Source organism: Oncorhynchus keta, chromosome 3 (assembly GCF_023373465.1).
Source record: "Oncorhynchus keta strain PuntledgeMale-10-30-2019 chromosome 3, Oket_V2, whole genome shotgun sequence".
NCBI lineage: Eukaryota > Metazoa > Chordata > Actinopteri > Salmoniformes > Salmonidae > Oncorhynchus > Oncorhynchus keta.
The window spans coordinates 8,510,251-8,536,238 of record NC_068423.1 but is presented as its reverse complement, the minus strand read 5'-3'; the positions used below and the strand labels follow the sequence as shown (position 1 = coordinate 8,536,238).

Genomic DNA, 25,988 nt, shown 5'->3' with positions numbered 1-25,988 from the left:
CTGTTTGTCAAATTTTTTGTGTTCTACTTGTAGCCTTGGTTGTCCTGAAAATAAATGTTAAAACACTAAATATAAGTGCTGGACATGCAAATAAATGAGTTGGATAAATCAAAAGCTGATTTTCGCTCGGTCTTGAGCAAATTAATTATATATTTTTTTACGTGCATGTAGTTGATTTCCTAAGTTGAATATTGTCAAATTCCCTCGATGCACATTTCACTCTTGAACGTTGCAAGCCCTCTTATCAGGGGAGCCATTTCCGGTGCGTTGCCAAAGGGAGGAGATCTTGTTAAATATGGATCAAATTAGTTCAAATTACTAAATGACATTCGCAGAATTTAAAAGCTACAGCTATACACTTGTGGGAAATGTTAAAACTAGTGTTTCAACATATAGTATAACTAGTACAAAGATGATGCTAGCTAGCCAGCTTCTTCAATAGACTTGACTGGTTAGCTAGCTAGAAGCAGAGCTTTCTGGCTAATATCGACTAACATTGTTTTACAAAGAAGTAGGTCTATGTACTTTCTCATGTTAGTTGAAGCTAACATTAGTTTACCACATTATTGCTTGCTACGGTGTATTTGGTTGGTTTTGCTATATCTAGCAAGCCAAGATCTCATTGGATAAATTGATAATCCAATGTTTTGAAAAGTCCCCGTCCAGTACATAGCGCACTGTTTGACGAAAGAAGACGTGACTTAAGAGTGAGCTAGAGATCCAGACAACCCTGTACCCAACCATCCGCTGGCCTTCACAGATTTTGCCGTTATGCTCCTGAAGTTGCCGGTGATAGGCTACACCAGGTGTTGGCAACCTTTTTCAACTGGAATGCCAATTTATCTTACCATTTCTACCGATCTGCGTGCCAGCTATGGCATTTATGTATTGGTACATCTCAAAATCATTCATGTGGTTAATCAAAGTTTTTTTTATGCACAACAACAAGATCAACAACTAATGCTAGCAGAGCAAGATGAGCTAAAATCTAACGAAGTAACATTAGATAAACCCTCTCAAACTGTTTCAGCTAGTTGGGTGTCAAAATTGCACTGATAAACAATGGGGAATTGTAGATTACTCATCCTTCTGCAGCTTGCAAGATAAAGTTGGCTAGCTAGCTACTTCCAGACACAAATGAGAGAACATCTCACACGGACCATTTGACTCACCCTAGCAGGGCTGGTTAGCTAGGCTGTTTGCATGTTATCTCGAGGGTTCGTGACTAACTTTTATTTTTTTTGCCTACGTTTACTGACACCGGTCATATTCAGCCGATTCGTAAATTCCTCAGTTATTCTGCACTAGCACATTCAGACGAGTGCTTTGAAATCAGAGTAGATAGCCAGTGTGAGTTTGCGAACCAAATGGCACCTGCATCTCTCGCTGTGTATAGCCACCGAAAAACAATGAGGGGAAAAAGTCAGTCACTCCTCTCATGACATCTTCCTAGCAGCTAACTAGCGAACGTTAGGCTGTGTTTTTAGCTTGCTACATAAATAGATACGTTAGCCTATTAGCCACGTTATGGCTGATTTGTGATTATTGCCCTTGCTAGTTTGATTGTATTAACATTCCCAGCCTTAGTTACATTTGTCTGTTTTTGTCCAAAATATTGAGTCATCGAAAAATAAACTGCATCCCGAATGGAGGAAGCAAATAATGTACTAGGCCAGCTGGGATTTACAACCTTATAGCAATATCTTTTGGACTACCAAGAAATGTATTGGTGAATTATATTAATCATGCATTGAGCTGCAAAAATGCCTTAATGAATGTCATAGAATGTTGAGTCAAATACAACTTATTTGGCCTCGCAGGTGGGGCACTGCACCGCAGCGCTAGCTGTGCCACCAGAGACTCTGGGTTCGCGCCCAGGCTCTGTCGCAGCTGGCTGCGACTGGGAGGTCTGTGGGGCGACGTGGGCCTAGCGTCGTCCGGGTTAGGGAGGGTTTGGCCGGTAGGGATATCCTTGTCTCGCACCAGCGACTCCTGTGGCAGGCTGGGCGCAGTGCCCAGCACCAAGGTCGCCAGGTGCACGGTGTTTCCTCCGACACATTGGTGCGGCTGGCTTCCGGGTTGCATGCGCGCTGTGTTAAGAAGCAGTGCGGCTTGGTTGGGTTGTGTTTCGGAGGATGCATGACTCGTCTCCCCCGAGCCCATACGGGAGTTGTAGCGATGAGACAACTACTAATAATAATAATTGGATACTACGAAAAAGGGTGTAATAAAAAAACAACTTATTTTTAAAACCTCTTAATTAAGTTGGTAGCATAAACTGGGAATTTGATATTTTTGACTGATTTATGATTCTGTTTTTCATATGTAGTTAAAACGCTGTCAGTTCCACTTTAAGAAAGAAGGCCCGAGGGCGTGTGGAAATGATAGCTAACCAGCCATGTTATTTCAATGAAACATTTGCTAGGTTTGTAGCGGTAATACTATGTGCAAACACTTTGTTTAAAATTCTTCATCCAATTGTCTCATCAACATCCTGCTCCAACTTACAAATTATGTGAATGTAATTTTAACTCATTTGATCCATATTTAGCAACATCTCCCTCCCTGAGTTAGTGAAGCATAGTGACCGGCCAGAAGTCAAGCGGAAATGAAACCCCCAATATGGAATGTGGGAGGTGCTAGAATGCATTGACTGTATTCCGCTGATTTGTCAGGCCCCTACATGCAGTTGTTATAGCCAAGTCACTGTGCCTGTTTGACTACATTGTAGTCTACAAATAACCTTGCGTGATGTATCCCAAATAACTACTCTATGTGATCTAGATTAGCGGTTTCGGGCCTCGCCTTGCTCAAACTGATTCCTTCAAATGCGCGGTCTGTCTCTGTTTCAGAAACCCAGCAGGGAGGACTGGCGAGGTGGCCTGGATGCCATCACCTTCTCCCTGGAGTTTCAGAAAACCCTCAACACGTCCCTCCTCGAAGTGCACCGTGGTGCCAACACTCACACTGACCCCCATGTAAATCCATGATAATTATCCCATTGTGATTAACTGTTATGCATATTTTAATGGATGTTCGGTGTTATTAAATCAGATATATTTGATAGCTATGTATAACTGAAGCTCATAACATCCATGTTGGTATGTTAGTGATTTGAGCAGATAAAAAAATGAAAAAGGAGGAACAGAGAATGTTGAAAGAATACCTGCAGAAAGCCTCCGCTGCGGTATGCATCTATCTCTATGACGTCAATGCTGGGCTGTCAGTCGCACCCGGGCATAACAATACAACTTTACTTCCTCTTTAGCTGTGTGACTTCCTAGAGCAGCACTTCCTGTCCGACAGCCATGACACCATTAAGAAGCTGGGTGACCATCTGGGCAGCCTGACCCGCCTCACTTCCTCCGAGACCCATGGCTCCATGGGAGAATACCTGTTTGACAAGCACACCCTGTAAGACTCACAGCAAGAAGAGAGCACAGCTTTCACACAGGGACTGGAGTCTGGAGAGTTGCATTTTCATTACAAGTAGCACTAAAGTGGGATTTAGCAATAGAACCACATACCTCTTACAGTACGTACAGAAAACAATACAAGACCATGGAACAGTTAAATACCTCAACACCCGTTTACCACTTCTGATGTGAACAGTAGTTACCACTGACAAACAGAAAGGTGTAATGGGTTCGCACTCAAAGATATGTCACATAAATCTTACTATTCAATTTTATTGAAATTATTTTCACTGCATCAGGGATAGCATACAAAGACATTTCGGCTTTACATCCTTCAGTGTGTAGGTACAATTTTATTTAAATTCGAAACCGCATTTTTAGAGAACAACCGATGAGCAGCAGGTACTTCTGATCAGGGTTGCCACTCATCTGCCAATCAGGTATGTGTCTTTGCTGGCCAACCGGTATACATATTAGTCACAGAGTAATACAGAATTATAGGGTATGGGAGTGGGCACGAAGGGCAACCGCCCCAGGTGTCCGTTCACCTAAACAACTCTGGTGCTATAAGTCAACTTGGTTTCTGCCATAGAGTTGATCAAGCATTCCAGCAGTAAATATGCTTCATTGTGTTGTGCATTCCTACATACAGTGGGGCAAAAAAGTATTTAGTCAGCCACCAATTGTGCAAGTTCCCCCACTTAAAAAGATGAGGCCTGTAATTTTCATCATAGGTACAATTCAACTATGACAGACAAAATGAGTAAAACAAATCCAGAAAGTCACAGTGTAGGATTTTTAATGAATTTATTTGCAAATTATGGTGGAAAATAAGTATTTGGTCAATAACAAAAGTTTATCACAATACAATGTTATATACGCTTTGTTGGCAATGTCAAACGTTTTCTGTAAGTCTTCACAAGGTTTTCACACACTGTTGCTGGTATTTTGGCCCATTCCTCCATGCAGATCTCCTCTAGAGCAGTGATGTTTTGGGGCTGTTGCTGGGCAACACGGACTTTCAACTCCCTCCAAAGATTTTCTATGGGGTTGAGATCTGGAGACTGGCTAGGCCACTCCAGGACCTTGAAATGCTTTTTACGAAGCCACTCCTTCATTGCCCGGGCGGTGTGTTTGGGATCATTGTCATGCTGAAAGACCCAGCCACGTTTCATCTTCAATGCCCTTGCTGATGGAAGGAGGTTTTCACTCAAAATCTCACGATACATGGCCCCATTCATTCTTTCCTTTATGCGGATCAGTCGTCCTGGTCCCTTTGCAGAAAAACAGCCCCAAAGCATGATGTTTCCACCCCCATGCTTCACAGTAGGTATGGTGTTCTTTGGATGCAACTCAGCATTCTTTGTCCTCCAAACACGACGAGTTGAGTTTTTACAGGCCTCTCTCATCTTTTTAAGTGGGAGAACTTGCACAATTGGTGGCTGACTAAATACTTTTTGCCCTACTGTAATTCTTAATCAGTGCTGTGTTACACCTAGTTTCATTACTCCAAAAAGCAGCATATCATCAAGGATGTTCTCAAGGATTTAATAAACAGTTGTATTTAAATAAAAGTAACACTATTGATGGCTTTATCTATTTTTTTTCTGGTGGGGTTGGGGTTCCTGGTATTACTGAGTCACTGTAGAGCGAAGGTTTGTTTTACTTGCGACTGCCAGATTTTTTGTTTGTTTATATAACCGCAGAGAAAATATAGGTCTGGAAAATTGGCAGTCAAGACCTATTCAGCACAATGTTTGATAAAAAGATTACCTTCAATTCCACCCATGCATTAATCTCGTTCCCAGACAATTCTGCCCAAATGCGCGAAAGGTCTGGTGGACAAACGTGTCAAACGTTGCTGCCCCTATAATTGTCAAATGCATAGGCAGTGAGGGGATTCTATTAATGCCCCGGGCGAACCGAGTTAGCGTTGATTGTATCCTATTTGGAACCGGGCTGCCTCCCGGGCGTGAGCCAGGTACCCATTCTGGCTGACAGCGAAGTCGTCCCAAAACAAAAGTGACGTAGGAATCTGTGTTTTCACATGCAAAAGTGATTGCTTTCTGCCTTCCCAATGACAACTAGTACTGTATGTTTCTGAACAATGCACCATGCTGCATTCCCAGCTGCTTCGGGAACACCCTCCTCTTGTTCTGCTTATCAGGCATCCAGGTAGGGTTGATCTTGTTCCATATGAAGGCATTGTATGAGAACACTTCAATGATGTTAGGGAAGATGACCAGGGGCCAGCAGGCAGTCATCCTCCTGCAGCTGTAAGTTCCAATCACCTTGTCCAGGTTGTCCACGCCTCCTTTGTTGTGGTTGTAGTCCAGGATGATGGCTGGCTTCCTGTCCTCATGATCATGATCACTCAGCATCAGCCGTTTTGTGCAGTGCTCTCAGGAGCACCAGATTATTGTTCCTCTTTGGGAGGTAAGGAGCTCGAGTGAGGGTGAAGGCAAACTTTGATGAGAGGCCTCTCCCCCTTGTTGCGAGGAGTGCAGGGGGGAGCTCAGGCTTGTTCTTTCTAACTGTGCCAACCATGATGATCTGCCTCTTCAGGAGCTGCTGGCTGAGTTCATAAGAGGTGAAGAAATTGTGCTCCCTCAGTCCATCTGTCATATCAATCACAATCCGCATCCCTTGGTTCTTCTCTGGGACTCCACTGGTCGGCTTCCCTGTATAGACTTGCAACTTCCAAGCGTAGCTGCACATACACAATAAAGTTTTAGTTTTGTCTGAGTTCAATCAGTAGCACAAAATCTCAATTTCTCATTGTGTGTGTGATTGTATTAAATTATTTTATAACTCCTGGGTCAAGGATCGCCCTAAGACATTCTTTGTACCCTGGTGGTAAAAAAGGAAAAGTCATCAAGTCATCATCTAGGAAAAGTCATCAAATTTCAAGTTGAAAAAAATATAATTTTGGGGGTTTTGTCTGCTGTTAAACAGACCCTTTAGACAACACAAGGCTTAAGGTTGCTGCCCCTATAATCGCCAAGCCTGTCTCTTCTCTCTGGAGAGGTTTCCATTGCTTGGAAGGCAGCCATAGTTCATCCTTTATTTAAAGGGGGAGATCAAGCTGATCCTAACTGTCATAGGCCTATATCTATTTTGCCCTGTTTATCAAAATTGTTGGAAAAACTTGTCAATAATCAACTGACTGGCTTTCGTGATGTCTATAGTATTCTCTCTGGTATGCAATCTGGTTTCCGCTCAGGTTATGGATGTGTCACTATCAATCAATCAAATGTATTTATAAAGCCCTTTTTACATCAGCTGATGTCACAAAGTGCTGTACAGAAACCCAGCCTAAAACCCCAAACAGCAAGCAATGCAGGTGTAAAAGCACGGTGGCTAGGAAGAAACCTAGAGAGGAATCAGGCTATGAGTGGTGGCCAGTCCTCTTCTGGCTGTGCCGGGTGGAGATTATAACAGAACATGGCCAAGATGTTCAAATGTTCATAGATGACCAGCAAGGTCAAATAATAATAATCATAGTGGTTGTCGAGGGTGCAACAGGTCAGCACCTCACGAGTAAATGTCAGTTGGCTTTTCATAGCCGATCAATTCAGAGTATCTCTACCTTTACCACTATACCCTTAAAGGTCCTCAATGATGTCACCATTGCCCTTGGTTCTTAGCAATGTTGTTCTGCTATTTTTAGTGACTTGGCCAAAGCTTTTGATACGGTAGACCATTCCATTCTTGTGGGCCGGCGTAAGGAGTATTGGTGTCTCTGAGGGGTCTTTGGCCTGGTTTGCTAACTACCTCTTTCAAAGAGTGCTGTGTATAATGTCAGAACATCTGCTGTCTCAGCCACTGCCTGTCACCATGGGTGTACCCCAAGGTATGATTCCAGGCCCCGCGCTCTTCTCAATTTACATCAATAACATAGCTCAGGCAGTAGGAAGCGCTCTCATCCATTTATATGCAGATGATACAGTCTTGTACTCAGCTGGCCCCTCCCCGGATTTTGTGTTAAATGCTCTACAACAAAGCTTTCTTCGTGTCCAACAAGCTTTCTCTGCCCTTAACCTTGTTCGGAACACCTCCAAAACAAAGGTAATGTGGTTTGGTAAGAAGAATGCCGCTCTTCCCACAGGTGTTATTACTACCTCTGAGGGTTTAGAGCTTGAGGTAGTCATCTCATACAAGTACTTGGGAGTATGGCTAGATGGTACACTGTCCTTCTCTCAGCATATATAAAAGCTGCAGGCTAAAGTTAAATCTAGACTTGGTTTCCTCTATCGTAATTGCTCCTCTTTCACCCCAGCTGCCAAACTAACCCTGTTTCAGATGAACATTCTACCCATGCTAGATGACGGAGACATACTTTATAGATCGGCAGGTAAGGGTGATCTCGAGCGGCTAGATGTTCTTTACCATTCGGCCATCAGATTTGCCACCAATGCTACTTATAGGACACATCACTGCACTCTATACTCTTCTGTAAACTGGTCATCTCTGTATACCAGTCGCAAGACCCACTGGTTGATACTTATTTATAAAACCCTCTTAGGCCTTACTATAAGAATTTGTTCTTAACTGACTTGCCTAGTTAAATAAAGGTTCAATAAAATAAAATAAATGGTGTATGCCAGTGTAATACAGTGCAAGTAGCCTTGTAGTTTAACTTTTGTAGGCTTTGAATGGCAAAAAAAGAAAATAAAATGCATCTGGCAGAAATATAATTGTGTATATCTTATATGACCATATTTTCACAAATTTGAAATAATCTTGAAACACATTCAAGAGACCAGGGATGTAAACACGGACATATGACGTAAGAATGTGTCACTTGCATTGCCTATTGTCATGAAAGCCATATGGTGCTTTCAAGACAACGCTTGAGTTCAAATTTACATATGTTTTTTGCGTAGAGCTTACTATTGGTCCATTCTGAAATTTTCCAAGTGGGGAACTGAGCTCATTTTTCTACGAGTTTAAGTCGGAAATGTCAGTTTCCGAGTTGTCTTGAAAGTGGCAATGACCCTCCCGTACATGTCTTGTGCACCTCTTTTTATGTTCCCCCTGTATGTCTGTTGTTGTGAGGGAGCAACTCATCTGTCGTATTTTCGGCACAGTATTTTACACAAATATTTGTACATTTTCGGTTATAAAACCGGCGATTGTTTACATTAAAAGTAGTTATGATGGGTGTACTGTTGCTTTACCTCACTTTACCTCTCATATTTCCCTCAGTAAACTTAGCAAAAAAGAAATGTCCCGTTTTCAGGACCCTGTCTTTCAAAGATAATTTGTAAAAATCTAAATAACTTCACAGATTCTCATTGTAAAGGGTTTAAACACTGTTTCCCATGCTTGTTCAATGAACCATACACAATTAATGAACATGCGCCTGTGGAACTTGCCTTGGTGGAAGAGTGGGGTAACATCTAACTGCAAAAACTGGCAAATCTGGTGCAGTCCATGAGGAGAAGATGCACTGCAGCACTTAATGCAGCTGGTGGCCACACCAGATACTGACTGTTACTTTTGATCTTGACCCCCCCTTTTGTTCTGGGACACATTATTCCATTTCTGTTAGTCACATGTCTGTGGAACTTGTTCAGTCTATGTCTCAGATGTTGAACCTTATGTTCACACAAATATTTACACGTTAAGTTTGCTGAAAATAAACGCAGTTGACAGTGAGAGGACTTTTCTTTTTTTGCTGAGTTTATAGTCTGGGTGACCATTTGATTCATTGTGACTCGCTTCAGGAAACTAGGTATATGTCACACAGCACTACTTCAAAGGAGAGGTATTTGAACATTTAAAAAAAAAAATCAAAATGCCTTCTGGAACATGTGAACTTTCATGTGCCTTAATAACAAACTTGTATGCCAACTGTAAATATGAATACAATTGTTAAATTACGACCCTAGTTAGTTTAGCCACAGGAAAAGACAATAATCTTTCCGCTAGCCATGATTGGCTGAGATACTGAATGGGCTGGACATGCCGAAAGATGAGTTTGGATTTGTCTGCCATAACATGAACTGCTCGGTAGATAATCATTTCCACTACAGGCTATTTTGAAAGATATCATCGAGAACTGCAAAAGTGTTTCTCCGGATTACATCTTCAAACTAAAGGCAACCATGGCATCAGTGACAGAGAGGGCGAAAGATCTGATGATTCTTATGGCATTTACACACGGTCAGTGTGAACCAGAGTGACTAGACACAATGAGCCAAGAAAGCTGTACAAACAAAACGGAAACTACACAGGACGTCTTATTTATTGAAAGGGGTTGCAGTCTGCTGTGAAGCGTTCATCCATGTATACGGGTAAGAGTCTAGCTACATTTTTAGATATTATAGGTTTCTAATTTTGTCAGAAAGCTATGACAATTGGTTTGTATTTCTAGTACTCTATGGATTGGGATTATGGTTCATTGTTTAGCTAGCTAGCTACTTGTCTAAACAAAATACTCCAAGTTAAATCGTACTGTTAACTAGCTAGCTAACGTTAGCTGGCTGGCTCACTAGCTAATGTTACGTGTATCAAATCAAACTTTATTTGTCACATGCGCCGAATACAACAAGTGTACAGTAGACCTTACTGTTAAATGCTAACTTACAAGCCCTTAACCAACAGTGCACTTCAAGAAGAGTTAAGAAAATATTTACCAAATAAACTAAAGTAAAAAATAGTCATTGGGAAGGGGGTACAGGTTAGTTGAGGTAATTTGTACATGTAGGTAGGGGTGAAGTGACTATGCATAGATAGTAGCAGCAGCAAGTAGCAGCAGTGTACAAAACAAATGGGGGATTGGGGTGTGTCAATGTAAATAGTCTGGTGGCCATTTGATTAATTGTTCAGCAGTCTTATGGCTTGGGGGTAGAAGCTGTTAAGGAGCCTTTTGGTCCTAGACTTGGCGCTCCGATACCACTTGCCGTGCGGTAGCATAGAAACTGTCTATGACTTGGGTGACTGGAGTCTCTGACAATTTTATGGGCTTTCCTCTGACGCCGCCTATTATATAGGTCCTGGATAGCAGGAAGCTTGGCCCCAGTGATGTACTGGGCTGTACGCACTACCCTCTATAGTGCCGAGCAGTTGCCATACCAGGCAGTGATGCAACCGATCAGGATGCTCTCGATGGTGCAGCTGTAGAACTTTTTGAGGATCAACGGGACCCATGCCAAATCTTTTCAGTCTCCTGAGGGGGAAAATATTTTGTTGTGCCCTCTCCATGACTGTCTTGGTGTGTTTGGACCATAATAGTTTGTTGGTGATGTGGACACCAAGGAACTTGTAACTCTTGACCCGCTCCACTACAGCCCCGTCGATGTTAATAGGGGCCTGTTCGGCCCGCCTTTTCCTGTAGTCCACGATCAGCTCCTTTGTCTTGCTCACATTGAGGGAGAGGTTGTTGTCCTGGCACCACACTGACAGTTCTCTGACCTCCTCCCTACAGGCTGTCTCGCTGTTGTCGGTGATCAGGCCTACCACTGTTGTGTCATAAACAAACTTAATAATGGTGTTGAAATCGTGTTTGGCCATGCAATCGTGAGTGAACAGGGAGTACAGGAGGGGACTAAGTACAGGGGCCTCATTGTTGAGGATCAGCGTGGCAGACGTGTTGTTACCTACCCTTACCACCTGGGGGCGGCCCGTCGAAGTCCAGGATCCAGTTGAAGAGGGGGGGTGTTTAGTCCCAGGGTCCTTAGCTTAGTGATGAGCTTCGTGGGCACTATGGTGTTGAATGCTGAGCTGTAGTCAATGAACAGTATTCTAACAAACTCAGCAAACAAAGAAACGTCCTCTCACTGTCAACTGCGTTTATTTTCAGCAAACCACCATTATTGAGCGAACCTCATAGCGTTGTTTCGTGCGCTGCCGAGTGCAGATAGTGTTCACACCAGTCCAAACGAACCGAACTAAGGGGGTAAACGCACCAGTTCGGAAAAACCCCACCAAACCAATTTGGTATGAAAGCCTCTCTACTGTAAGTGTCTTAGCTAATCAAGTAACTTGCAACTCAGGGACATTTGTTGGCAAATGGCCAACTTGACAGTGTTTATATGAAGGTGTGGGTTTTGAATAATCCATTTCATTTTTCAATGCATTATCATGTTGATTTGAATTCTTCTAAATGAGGATCACTGACTCTGACTCACTCTACACTAGAAACCCATTGGAGTATTTGTATGTGTTATCTTCATTGCAGTCACTACTAAAGGGAGGCAATGGTCTTCTGCAGGTGTAGGACCCCACCCATAACAAAGACCCCAAAAACGAATGTGCTTAAATAATGACCAAAGACATGGGTTTATTAAGATTAATAGTTGAGAGGGACTTAGGTGGTGAATGAGTGAAGCAGATGAAATATTTACAATATTTGTTTTAATGATCATATTAATCGAATGGATCGTAAAAATCGAACTAATCATTTTGAGTCAAACGCCTAAATTAGAATGTTCCTCATTTCATTTTTTCCCATTGGTGCTCCAACATGCCAGATTCAGAGGGGCTGAAAATAAACATTTGTGTGGTTTCTTATTCTACGATTTTCACTCATTGTCAGATTCCTTTGAATGAGTGTTTTCTGTACTCTAAAATGGATGAACAGGATGAACTATCCACTCTCAATGAAAGTACTCCCCAGATAGATGATTGACTGAGAGGATAGCTATGTCCTGAGGATTAGTGGAGGGAGATGAGGGATGCACTTCAATCTCAGCTTTGATGGATAAACAAAACCACCACTTCAATCTAATGATCGAACAGGCACTCTTCCACTCTCACTGCGAGAACCACAGACTGATCAATGAGTTTGATCTCCCTACAAAGTGAGGAAGTTAAATAAAAGGCTACGACTGTTGCTCTTATGGAATTTCAATTTAAACCAAGAGATAGAGCAACAGATGTGTTGTTGACATACCCCTATAGGGAGGGTGGGGGAGAGCGAGATTAACGTCAAGGGCTGCTTTAGTGATTTGACAGCGCTTTAGCTTAGAAGGGAGGGGGGATGGGGGCGGGGGGCAAGCTGACAGGCATAATAGTCACTGGAATATTCACGAAGGAAGGAACGATGGGTGTGTGAGGGTTCCCATGGGCCATTTTGACACAAAAGTGGTTTATTCCAAATTGATGATCTAAAAGACAGAGGGGAAAATATTAACAGGTAAGCCCAATGCGATTTCATTTCATAATCATCATCTGAAATCTCTTGAAGCTCACTAAGAATTGTTAACAGTTGCATAGACGAGAATTGCTTTTCCCACTGGGAACACACTTATAGAATCAATGTTGTTTCATAGCCATTTGTGACGTGGAACCAACACGGATTTGTAAAAAGTCATCAGTACTGTTGTCATCTCTTTTCAACCAGCGTTGTAAACATTGACATTTGGGTAAAACTTTAACTTAAATACAATGACTTAACATGACTAACAGGTTGTTTCATCAATCTAATTCCAACATAAAAATCATAACTATGTATGCGTTTAAAATGATGTAGGAAATTCCACGCAGAAACATGTATATTTATTTTAAGGCTTAAAAATCCTTCTTTAACCTGTCTCCGCCCCTTCAGCTACAGTGATTGAAGTGATTTTAACAAATGACATCAATAAGGGATCATAGCTTTCACCTGGCTTCATCTGGTCAGTCTGTCATGGACATAGCAGGTGTTCCTAATGTTTCGTACACTCAGTGTATAATATATCGGGGTGGTTGAAAAGAAGATTAATTCCATATTTGATTAGACATGTTATTTTTTACCTTGTTTCAATGTAGATAGTAAAATGTTTTGTTTGAATGAATGTCATTGTTTCAACGTCATACCATCAACCTAAATAAAGAGGTACATTGCCTTCAGAAAGTACTCACACCCCCTTGACTTTTTTCCACATTTTGTTGTGTTACAGCCTGAATTGAAAAATAATTAAATTGAGATATTTTGTCACTGGCCGACACACAATACTCCATCATTTGTAAATGGAATGAGGTTTTAAGAAATGTTCACAAATCTACTACAAATGAAAATCTGAAAGGTCTTGAGTCAATAAGTATTCAACCCCTTTGTTAGAGCAAGCCTAAATACTTTCTGAAGTAAATATTTGATTCACAATTCATATAATAAGTTGCATGGACTCACTCTGAGTGAAATAATAGTATCTAAAATGATTTTTTGAATGACTACCTAATGTCTGTACCCCATACATACAATTATCTGTAAGGTCCCTCAGTGAATGTTAAACACCGATTCAACCACAAAGATCAGGGAGGTTTCAAATGCCTCTCAAAGAAAGGCAACTATTAGTAGGTGGGTAAAAAAAAAAAAAAAAAAAAAAAAAGCAGACATTGAATATTGTTTCACTGCAAATATAATAATACAGGCCTCCTTCCTAACTCAGTTGCAGGAAAGGAAGGCAACCACTCAGGGATTTCAACTTGAGTCCATTGGCGACCTTAAAACAGTTACAGAGTTTAATGGCTGTGATATGAAAAAACTAAGGATGGATCAACAACATTCAAGTTACTCCACAATACTAACCTAATTGAAAGAGTGAAAAGAAGGCCTGTACAGTATAAAATATTCCAAAACATGCATCCTGTTTGCAACAAAATGCTGAAGTAATACTGCAAAAAATGTGGCAAAGCAATTACATTTTTGTCCTGAATACAAAGTGTTATGTTTGTGGCAAATCCATTACAGCACATTACTGAACACTCCATATGTTCAATCATAGTGGTGGCTGCCTCATGTTATGGGTATGCTTGTAATCGTTAAGGACCGGGGAATTTTTCAGGTAACAACACATCCGCCACGCTGATCCTCAACATGGGGGGCCCCTCAGGGATGCGTGCTCAGTCCCCTCCTGTACTCCCTGTTCACTCATGACTGCACGGTCAGGCACGACTCCAACACCGTTATTAAGTTTGCCGATGACACTGATCACCGACAACAATGAGACCTATAGCCTATAGGGTGGAGGTTAGAGACATGGCCGTGTGGTGCCAGGACAACAACCTCTCTCTCAGCGTGATCAAGACAAAGGAGATGATTGTGGACTAGCACGCCCCCATTCTCATCGACAGGCTGTAGTGGAGCAGGTTGAGAGCTTCAAGTTGCTAGGTGTCACCAACAAACTATCATGGTCCAAACACACCAAGACAGTCGTGAAGAGGGCATGACACAGCCTATTCCCCCTCAGGAGACTGAATAGATTTGGCATGGCTCCGCAGTTCCTCAGAAAGTTCTACATCTGCACCATCGAGAACATCCTGACTGGTTGCATCACTGGTATGGCAACTGCTCAGCCATAAGACTCCTGGACAGCTAATCAAATGGCTACTCAGACTTTTTGCATTGCCCCCCCCTCTTTTACACTGCTGCTACTCTAGTCACTTTAACTCAACCTGCATATACATATTACCTCAATTACCTTGACTAACCGGTGCACATTTGACACTGTACCGGTACCCCTGTATATAGCCTCGCTATTGTTATTTTACTGCTGCTCTCTAATTATTTGTTACTTTTATTTTAAATGTTTTGCTTAACACTTATTTTTCTTAAACTGCATTGTTGGCCAAGGGCTTGTAAGTAAGCATTTCACTGTAAGACCTGTTGTATTCGGCGCATGTGACAAATAACATTTTATTTTATTTTCTAACACTCACTACTGAGTTCCAAACTGCTTCTGGAAGCAATGTCAGCAGAAGTGTTCGTCGGGAGCTTCACGAAATGGGTTTCCATGGCCAAGCAACCGCACACAAGCCTTAGATCACAATGCGCAATGCCAAGCGTCGGCTAGAGAGGTGTACAGCCCGCCGCCATTGGACCTTGGAGCAGTGGAAACGAGTGCAGTCCGAAGGACAAAGTGCAATCCGACGGACGAGTCTGGGTCTGGCAGATGCTAGAAGAATGCTATCTGCCTTAATGCATAGTGCCAACTGTAAAGTTTGGTGGAGGAAGGCAGGGGACCAACTCCATATTAATACCCATGATTTTGGAATGAGATGTTTGACGAACAGGTGTCCACATACTTTTGATCATGTAGTGAATTAGTCACATCTAAAAAAAGGGGTGAGGTGCAGAGCAGAGATATGAAAATACGTAATTGAACCTGAAAATGTCTTACACACACATTCAGTTCATCCCCTATTTTCCTACTCTTCATACTATGCTTTCATGAAGCAATCACCATTAGCTGTACAGCTGTATAATCTTAATATGTTTTTATCTTCCTCAAATTTCCATTTTCATATGTATTCATGGTGAAGCGCTAGATGCATCTATTGCATTTTAAAGATGGTCTAGAAATAGGCAGAATTGTAAGGAAGGAGGATGGACAAGCCAAGGAAATGTTGTGTAAAGCTGGTGATTAAGCTTTCACAGTACATTCCATTGAACATTATCCTCTGAAATGACTAGATATAGACCCAATACTCCTGAAACCAGTGGCAGTTATGAGAGAGCGGGTAGGAGATGCTGGGACTGTGGCTTGGGAGGGCGGGGAATGGGAGGGGGTAAACCACCTCTTAGTTAAGCATCGGGGTCTGGGATTTTGGATTAATACTGTAATAATCCAGTTATGTGTCAGCAGAGAGAGAGAGAGCGATAGAGGGATAGATAGATAGAGGGATAGATAGATATGGCGAGAGAGGGAGTGAAGGGGAGTGAGGGGGGGGGGCGACATGGTGGGTTATGGGGAGGGGTGGGATGAGAGGAAGAGGGATTAAGGTCAGCCTGGTTGAGCTTCTGGTTTATTGTCCGGTGTTCTCTGAAGGAGGTGACGCTCACACACTTTTGGGTAATACATACACGTTTAGCCTACTGGAATTCACACACTGCAACTAGAAACCTGAATGTTCTGAACTATCCATACGATCATGTAAACACATGAGACAACGAATGATCTTATTCTATCAATATCATCATTATCTGTGTCAACATGGCCTGGTCAACAAGAATTTGTTTGGGGCCAATTAACCCTATGCTTCCTTGCCCTGTACCTGCTATTTATCAGCTGGAATGAGGATGGCCAGTGTGCAGTTCCGGGCCCGTCGGGCTGCGGAGCCGGCAGAACCAGAACCTGAACATGAAAAAGAGCCAGAGCAAGTAGAGGAGCCAGCTGCCCACGTCCCTCCAGCACACCACCCCGGCCACCACAACTATGACCACATGAAGAGCAAGTTCATGAATGAGATTGGCCATCTGCCACGTAAGTAGTTCCTGGCATGTAGATGGAATTGGACAAGACTGAGGACTACACAGATGCTGTTTTCCTAACTTTTATGTCATCTCTGTAGCTATCGTGGAAGGTTGAAATCTGCTTGGGTCCTGATCCTTGGATGTGGCAATTTAAATCTCTCGTGGATTGTTTAGGGTGGAGGGACTGAGTGAGAGTTGTTGACAAAAATAGAATAAGAGCTATAGGACCGTACATATAAGCCATGACAGATGTTAGAACTATGGAATGGAACATGGAATCGACAATGTCACTTCATCATCTTCCTTTTATAATATCATTCCTCTTTTCTCACAGGAATGATTCAAAGAAGTAATAACGTTTTCATTCTCCATGTGCATTTACTTTGAATATACCTACAGTTGCGGACCAATATATCGGCACCTCTGCACTTTATCATGGAGTGCAATGGAGAATAAATTTCTGTTTAGTCTTTCAAAACTGCTTGAATGACTATTGTTGCCCTGTAGGCACCTACAACTTACCACAGGTGACATAAATTACACCGTAAACAAGAATGACTTGCCTCCAATCAAATTAATTTGAATTTTTCACAATTTAGCCCAGGACATTTTTTATTTTTTTTACCTCGTTGAGAAAAGTCAATATGTCATTTTTGATGTTGTTCCTGTGCAGATGTAAATCAAACAAATACACCAACGTTTTTTATTTTTATTTTTACATTTCAACTTATTTGAGAAGAAATAGTGAATCGTGCAACGGTGCCACAAATATTTGACCGCAAATGTATATTGGTACAGCCTCCCTTCTCCTGTGTACATTGTGACATTACAACCCCATCAAAGTCTATAGCAATTATGTTTTCCTTTAAGATTTGTTTTTCGCTGTCATTAACAAACCTCGTCCCTTATTCCGATGTGATCCACTAGTCGACATCGAGCACGTTAGGGTGAAAGAATAGACTTCCAACTTGTCCTGGTATATTTTATGCTTCCCTCCCTGTTTCAAGTATCTTGGTATACTTTGTCATATGTTAAGATAGACAGTACGTCATTAGATGTAAAATTGTGTTGCCTCTTTCTTCTGTAGTCCCTATGTGGGCAGTTGTGGCCATCGTCGTAGTGGTGCTGGTGTTGGTAGGATGCTGCACCTTCTGCCTCTTCAAAAAATGCTTTGGGAAAAAGAAAAAAACTAAGAAAGTGAGGGAGAGGAAGGCTGGCCGCCGGAGGAAGGCAGACAACGAAGGGGGAGGAGAGGGTGGCGATAAGGTGAGATGGATACAGGGGAAAGATGGGGAAGGGATGAAACACACACATTTCCCATGAACGTGAGGAACATAGACAGTGCCATGCAGTATCAAACAAACACAGAAAATATGTGTCTGCGCTCTATTATTCAGGAAGAAGGGGATAAGAAAGAAGGGGAAGGAGAGGAGAAGGAGCAGGAGAAGTTGGGGAAACTGGAGTTCTCCTTGGACTACAACTTCACAGATGCCCAGGTAGTGCCAAGTCCTCTTGTTGTATGGTACGATACTTTGTCAAAAGAGGCCCCTGTACTAATACTGTATGACTAGCGCCCTGCGTTTTGTGCAATCATGTCACATGGCCTGGATTTGAACCTTTATTTAAAGCTTTTTCCATCAAACAGTCCCCTTTTCTTTTTACCTCAGATGGTCCAGCACCATCCTCAGACAATTACTTACATTTTTTGTGCAATTCCCATTTCGGGATAGTCTTGCTATGTCTCATGACTGCGCAAAACACAGTGCCTTATACATGACAGCACAGCATTTTTGTTCCAATTCTGTTATTTACTGAAGCAGATGCTATTCTCCAGAGCAACTTACAATCAGTACATACACTTAGCAAAGATGTAAAACAGCTAAATACTAACCAAACTGGTGTGTGACATTAGTTAAGTATGTGGACATCCCTTCAAATTAGTGTAATCGACTATTTCAGCCTATACACTTGCTGACACGTGTATAAAATCGAGCACACAGCCATGCGATCTCTATAGACAAACATTGGCTGTAGAATGGCCTTACTGAAGAGCTCAGTGACAGTTAACGTGGTACTGTCATATGATGCCACCTTTCCAACAAGTCAGTTCGTCAAATTTCTGCCCTGCTCGAGCTGCCCCGATCAACTGTAAGTGCTGTTATTGTGAAGTGGAAATGTCTAGGAGCAACAACGGCACAGCCACAAAGTGGTAGGCCACACAAGCTCACAGAATGGGACCCGACAAGTGCTGATGCGCGAGCTCGTAAAAATAGTCTGTTCCCGGTTGCAACACTCTGGAAGCAACGTCAGCACAAGAACTGTTGTCAGGGGCTTCATGAAATGGTTTTCCATGGCCGATCAGCTGCAAAAGATCACCATGCACAATGCCAAATGTTGGCTGGAGTGGTGTAAAGTTCACCGCTATTGGACTCTGGAGCAGTGGAAACGTGTTCTCTGGAGTGATCAATCACGCTTCATCAGCTGGAAGTCTGACGGACAAATCTGGGTTTGGCAGATACCAGGAGAACGCTACCTGCCCGATTGCATAGTGCCAATTGTAAAGCTTGGTGTAGGAGGAATAATGGTTTGGGGATGTTTTTCACGGTTCAGGCTAGACCCCTTAGTTCAAGGAAATCTTAACGCTACAGCATACAAAGACATTCTAGACAATTCTGTGCTTACAAATTTTGTGGCAACAGTTTGGGGAAGGCCTTTTCCTGTTTCAGCATGACAATGCCCCCGTGCACAAAGCGAGGACCATACAGAAATGGTTTGTCAAGATCGGTGTGGAAGAACTTGACTGGTCTGCAGAGCCCTGACCTCAACCCCATCAAACACCTTTTGGATGAATTGGACGGCGACTGCGAGCCAGGCCTAATCGCCCAACATCATTGCCCGACCTCACGAATGCTCTCGTGGCTGAATGGAAGCAAGTCCCTGCAGCAATGATCCAACATCTAGTGGAAAGCCTTCCCAGAAGGGTGGAGGCTGTTATAGCAGCAAAGGACTCCATATTAATGCCCATGATTTTGGAATGAGATGTTCAATGAGCAGGTGACCACATACTTTTGGCCATGTAGTGTATGTATAATATATACAGGGTTGGGGAGTAACGGATTACATGTAATCTGTTACATCAAATCAAACTTTATTTGTCACATGAGTCAAATACAAGTGTAGACCTTACTGTGAAATGCTTACTTTACAAGCCCTTAACCAACAGTGTTGTTCAAGAACTGTTAAGAAAATATTTACCAAATAAACTAAAGTAAAAAATAATACAAAGTAACACAGTAAAATAACAATAACGAGGCTATATACAGATGGTACCGGTACCGAGTCAGTGTGCGGGGGTACAGGTTAGTTGGGGTAATTTGTACATGAAGGTAGGGGTGAAGTGACTATACATAGATGATAAACAGCGAATAGCAGCAGTGTACATAACAAATGGAGGGGTGGGGGTGGGGATTACAATTTAAGGGATTATAAAAAAACGGTAACTAATCCGTTACATTACCAGACAAAAAATTGTAATCCGATTACAGATACTTTTGAAAAACTAGATGATTACTTAGAGGAGTACTTTTAAATTCAGAAAGGATGTTTGCGGAAAATAAATGTTTGTTTTCTCAATGACATTCAAATCAGCATTGAAAAAAGGTGCAAATTAAATTTTGTTTCACCTTGCTGTTCACAAATCTAAATGTGTATTTGAACCCAATAATGGTTTAATTCAATAAGTTTAAGCTGCCTATCAATCATTGTTTTTGAAACCAGTGGACAGCCAGTGACAAATATGCTCTTACAACAGCTGCATAGTGCGGATCCCAGCCTATGGAATAAAAGTGATGCTTTTATTGCTCAATGTCATTTATACTGATAAAAAATAATAATCCATAGGCCTAATGGACACATGCTCAAACTTGCACACTTCTGATTGATTTAAATGGGCAATCTGTATTTGCTAAAGCCATTTTTGGACTTATAAATTAAATATGTATATATATATATATATATATATATATATATCCATTGATTCTTGAAGAATATAACTTATAAATGCCTCATGAGCTTAGTTTAGCTGTCACACTCCAAGAGAACCCAAAATATGAACTTGTTTTATTCCAATGTTTGTAAACTTTTAAAATGTAAACAAACACTGTGTCGCCTCATAACATGGTTAAAACAATCCTTTTAATATCATGGATGGTCAGTCCTTGCATTCAGAGCCCTGTCTATTAATCTGAGAGTGGTTACATTTCTCCAGGCCCATCCCTCAGCTTTTTACCAAAACAGAGGCGGGGCGACAGTATTGTTTCATCTGTGGATTTGCCCTTTAAACAGCTGCATATTATCAAGATATAAAAATGTCACCAACAAAAAGATAAACAATAGGCCTATAGAAAATGTAGCATGTGGCATTCATTCTTCACATGTAAATAGCATGCCATTCCATGAGCACAGCATTTCATTTTCAACTTGAATCAATGAGCCCAATCTGTCCTCCATGACAACAAAATCATAAACAACAGAGTAGGGCTGGCTAATAAATCCTTAGTTTTAGGGTCATGCTCCGGTAACATCATTTGGCTAACCTATACTTCCATAAGTCCTATTCTTGAAGATCAACGGGTATAATGTATATGGGAATGACTGGAATTCTGATAGACTTTGGTTTGTAATGTAAAGATATCATTTTATCGTATTATTACATGTAGTAGAAAGCGATGGGTTAGAAGAAGCCGACATAACCAACCCATAAATAAGAATTTAACATCCATTTATGGCCAGCTATGTAAACTTTAACATTGATTTATCCTGCAATAGATCAATTGGTAACATACATTTTTGTCTTCTTCTAATGCCTCTTAAGGGGAAAGTAAATCTAAAAGGAATGGAAGGTACTCAGATTACGTCACTGACTTTGGGTAATCCAAAAGTTACATTACTGATTACAATTTTTGACAGGTAACTAGTAACTGTAAAGGATTACATTTAGAAAGTAACCCACCCAACCCTGACTATATATAAATACAGTACCGCTCAAAAGTTTGGTCACACCTACTGATTCCAGGGGTTTTCTTTATTTTTACATTGTAGAATAATAGTGAAGACATTAAAACTATGAAATAACATACGGAATCATGTAATAACCTAAAAAGTGTTAAACAAATCAAAATATATTTTATATTTGAGATTCTTCAAAATAGCCACACTTTGCCTTGATGACAGCTGTTCACACTCTTAGCATTCTCTCGACCAGCTTCATGAGGATTGCTTTTCCAACAGTCTTGAAGGAGTTCCCACATATGCTGAGCACTTGTTGGCTGCTTTTCCTTCACTCTGCGGTCCAACTCAGTTCATTACAGTTACCGGCCTCAGAAATTGCAGCCCAAAATAAATGTTTCACCGAGTTCAAGTAACAGACACATCTCACCATCAACTGTTCAGAAAACACTGTGTGAATCAGGCCTTCATGGTCGAATTGCTGCAAAGAAACCACTACTAAAGGATATCAATAAGAAGAAGATATTTGCTTGGGCCAAGAAACACGAGCAATGGACATTAGACCAGTGGAAATCTGTCCTTTGGTCTGATGAGTCTAAATTTGATATTTTTAGTTCCAACCGCCGTGTCTTTGTGAGACGCAGAGTAGGTGAACGGATGATCTCCACATGTGAAGAATCTCAAATATAAAAGATATTTTGATTTGTTTAACACTTTTTTTGGTTACTACATGATTCCATAGGTTATTTCAAAGTTTTGATGTCTTCACTATTATTCTACAATGTAGAAAATAGTAAAAATAAAGAAAAACCCTGGAATGAGTGGTGGTGTGTCCACACTTTTGACTGTCACTTTGTATATGTTCTGTTCAATAAGGTTTTAATATCAACCATGTCTGAAATTGAGACTTTCTGGGAGAAATGTCTTGAACCTTCACCTGATCATCCTGACTCATCCTCTTGGTCTTCTCTCTCCAAAGCTTATAGTGGGTATCCTCCAGGCTCAGGATCTAGCTGCCATGGATATGGGGGGTACCTCAGACCCCTATGTAAAAGTCTACCTGCTCCCAGACAAAAAGAAGAAGCATGAAACTAAGGTCCAGCGCAAGAACCTGTGCCCGGTTTTCAACGAGACCTTCATCTTCAAGGTTTACGTGGTGTCTTGGCCTTGTGGTTTTGTTTGTTTGTCTCATGTCTGGGTCTGTTTGTTTGTTTTCTGTCTCTGTAGCAGCTTGTGTTGGTGTTCCAGGTTGTTGATGATGTATCACTTGTTGGTCTCTGAGTTCACGTGGGCAGAAGTCGAGCCCATGTCCGTGCTCCCCTTCGTAGTTTGTCTCTCGTACTCTGATTGCCGTCCGTCAAGGTATCTCCGAACAACTTTAAAAATGCAGAATTAAGAATGCATTTTTACTTGTCTCCTGTCAATGCATGTTTTCATTTGTTTGTCTGGATTTGTTAGTTAGTTATATGTTATATATCATATATTAGTTATATATTAGTTATATGTATTTATATGTTGGCATGTTAAGTTTTATTGTATAATCATTATTTTACATTGAACTGTTTTTGATCAATTCTGGAAAACCGCCGAACATTGATATACCGATTAAGAACTGCACTAACCAATGTTGTTTTTTAATAAGAGCCAGCAATGCATGACATAAATCTCTCTCTATCGAGGAGCATCAGTTGGCCAGACATGCACTTGTGACTAATGCCCCTGCCTTTCCTCCAAGATCCCGTACACGGAGTTGGGAGGGAAGATCCTGGTGTTGCAGGTCTTCGACTTTGACCGTTTCTCCAAGCATGATGTGATTGGGGAGATAAAGATCCCCATGAACAGTGTGGATCTGGGACAACCAATGCAATGTTGGAGGGACCTGGAGAACAGTGAAAAAGAAGAGGTATTATGTCATGTGGTATTACTAACCCTTTGGTCATCCATCCAGTCACCCTCACATTTGCATGATGGATAGGCTCACAACCTAATGTAATAGATTCCTCCTTATTTGATCCGATTCTGGCTGGTGGTTTAACACCATGTTGTTCTGGTGTGCACCTGTAAGGCAGAGAAACTGGGTGATGTCTGCATCTCCTTGCGCTACGTACCTACTGCTGGCAAACTCACTATCAACATCATGGAGGCCAAGAACCTAAAGAAGATGGATGTTGGTGGCTTATCAGGTGATTTTAAATCTCTCAACAAATAGTGGTCTTCTCTCATTCCCTCTAAGGTTGTGCGGCCTCGCAAATGTATCAGCAACGTTTTCAGTTCACATGATTGCAGATTCATCCAATGACATATGTGTAAAAAAATCGGCCCTCGTGAGTCTACCAGCTGTCCGGCATGCAGCTTTGTCTGATCAAAGTCTACCAAAAAACATTGACAAATTGGCTTGCTCCCTTCTCATCCACCCTTCCCTCAGATCCATTTGTGAAGATTGTTCTGCAGCACAATGGGAAACGAATCAAGAAGAAGAAGACAACTGTCAAGAAGAACACACTCAACCCTTACTTCAATGAGAGCTTCAGCTTTGAGATTCCCTTCGAGCAGATTCAGGTATTGCATCTTTGCCTTATCAATCCATATGTAGTTGCAGAGTACCCGGTCAGTAGTCTGGAAGTATAGTAAGTGTTTCAATGTATCTTCTGTGTTTCTTATTCAGAAAGTGCAGGTCGTCATAACAGTGTATGACTACGACAAGCTTGGGAGCAACGATGCAATCGGGAAGACCTTCATGGGTTACGGTGCCACAGGAGTTGGTCTGAAACATTGGTCCGAAATGTTGGCCAATCCCAGACGTCCAGTTGCCCAATGGCATGTCCTCTGCCCAGAGGAGGAGGTGGATGCAGCTCTGAAGGTCCCACCTCGTTAATGATCCCTCAACATCCTTGGATCATTAATGTTATCCACGAGGAAAGCAACACATTTTGATATGTCTTTCAGTGTTATTAAGACCTCTTTGTATGTTTGCCCCTGTCTGTTTTTCTGTCATCTCTTTTTGGCGTACTTTTTTTGTTAAGTGGGTGTGTGTTTGTACACGTATGTTTGTACGTGTGTGCATGTGCACGCATTGCAGCATGAGCGTTCATGTGTTTGTGTCTCTGACGCCATTGGATGTTTTTAAAATGACCTGCATTTGATTTGTCTGAATGTTCAGGACTGATTATAGCCCATACTATGTTATTTTGTTGTTTTATAAAACATCCCTCTGTTGGTTTCTAAATGTAGGCCTAGATGTAAAAAAAAAAAAGAAAGTATTACAAACAAATAGGTAAAATATGCACCCTTTTTATATGGCCTTATAGGCTACAGACAATCAGATGATGGAATTCAATTGTTTTTTGACTAATTGACAACCTTCCATTCCGCACAAATATACTACTTTTGATTTTGTGAACTGTCATGTAGGCCTACATTAAAAACATAATTAGTGGCAGTGGTTATAGTTAGAATTAAGATTGCATTATGTTTTGCTTGTTGGTCGTAAGATACTTCAACTATACTGAACCCAAATATAAACGCAACATGGAAAATGTTGGTCCCATGTTTCATATGCTGAAATAAAAGATCCCAGAAATGTTCCATATGCATTTCTCTCAAATACTTTGCACAAATGTGTTTACATCCCTGTTAGTGAGCACTTCTCCTTTGCCAAGATAATCCTCCAAACCTGACAGATGTGGCATATCAATAAACTGATTAAACAGCATGTTCATTACACAGGTGCACCTTGTGCTGTGGACAATAAACGACCTCACTAAAATGTGCAGTTTTGTTACACATGTCCACCAGAGCTGTTATCAGATTATTTAATGTTAATTTCTCTACCATAAACCGCCTCCAACATAGTTTTAGAGAATTTGGCAGTACGTCCAACTGTAACAGACCACGTGTAACTACGCCAGCCCAGCACCTCCACATCCGGTTTCTTCACCTGCATGATAGTCTGAGACCAGCCACCCGGACAGCTGATGAAACAGAGGAGTATTAATGTCTGTAATTAAGTCCTTTTGTGGGGAAAGCCTCATTCTGATTGGCTGAGCCTGGCTCCCAAGTAGGTGAGCCTCTGCCCAGTCATGTGAAATCCATAGATTAGGGCCTAATGAATTTATTTGAATTGACTAATTATATGAACTGTAACTGTAACTCATTAAAATTAGTCAAATCGATGCAGTATATTTATGTTAGTGAACAAGTAAAATGCAGTGTGAGGTGCTAAGTCAATGTGCTAAATAATGCTCCCTATTTTGCCTAGAAATTATTTTGTTCAGTGACTTCAACTACACAAAATAAATAATCATTTCAAAAAAGTGTTGGGTTTCGTCTCATGCATCTGCTCTCTACTATGGAAAATGCTGCAGTTACACAAGAGGGACATAGAG

At 41.4% G+C, this 25,988-nt stretch overlaps 2 protein-coding genes across 3 annotated transcripts in view; both read left to right on the top strand.

The window, feature by feature from the left end:
- zgc:56095 (Ferritin, lower subunit-like) overlaps positions 1-5,006 on the top strand; it is a 29,377-nt gene extending 24,371 nt beyond the window's left edge. For both annotated transcript variants that reach the window (XM_035746851.2, XM_052488116.1), the window contains exons 4-5: positions 2,853-2,978; positions 3,269-5,006. In XM_035746851.2, coding sequence (XP_035602744.1) covers positions 2,853-2,978; positions 3,269-3,418 — 276 coding nt within the window. In that variant the 3' untranslated portion in view covers positions 3,419-5,006. The remainder of the gene's footprint in view (positions 1-2,852; positions 2,979-3,268) is intronic.
- Positions 5,007-12,432: 7,426 nt separating this feature from the next.
- Positions 12,433-25,904, top strand: syt5b (synaptotagmin Vb). The gene is made up of 9 exons (XM_035753560.2): positions 12,433-12,558; positions 16,412-16,606; positions 17,684-17,862; positions 17,994-18,092; positions 22,583-22,750; positions 23,339-23,506; positions 23,669-23,786; positions 24,029-24,162; positions 24,269-25,904. Exons 2-9 carry the CDS (start codon positions 16,417-16,419, stop codon positions 24,476-24,478), a joined length of 1,266 nt encoding a protein of 421 aa, XP_035609453.1. The 5' UTR covers positions 12,433-12,558; positions 16,412-16,416; the 3' UTR covers positions 24,479-25,904.
- The last annotated feature ends 84 nt before the right edge of the window (positions 25,905-25,988 follow it).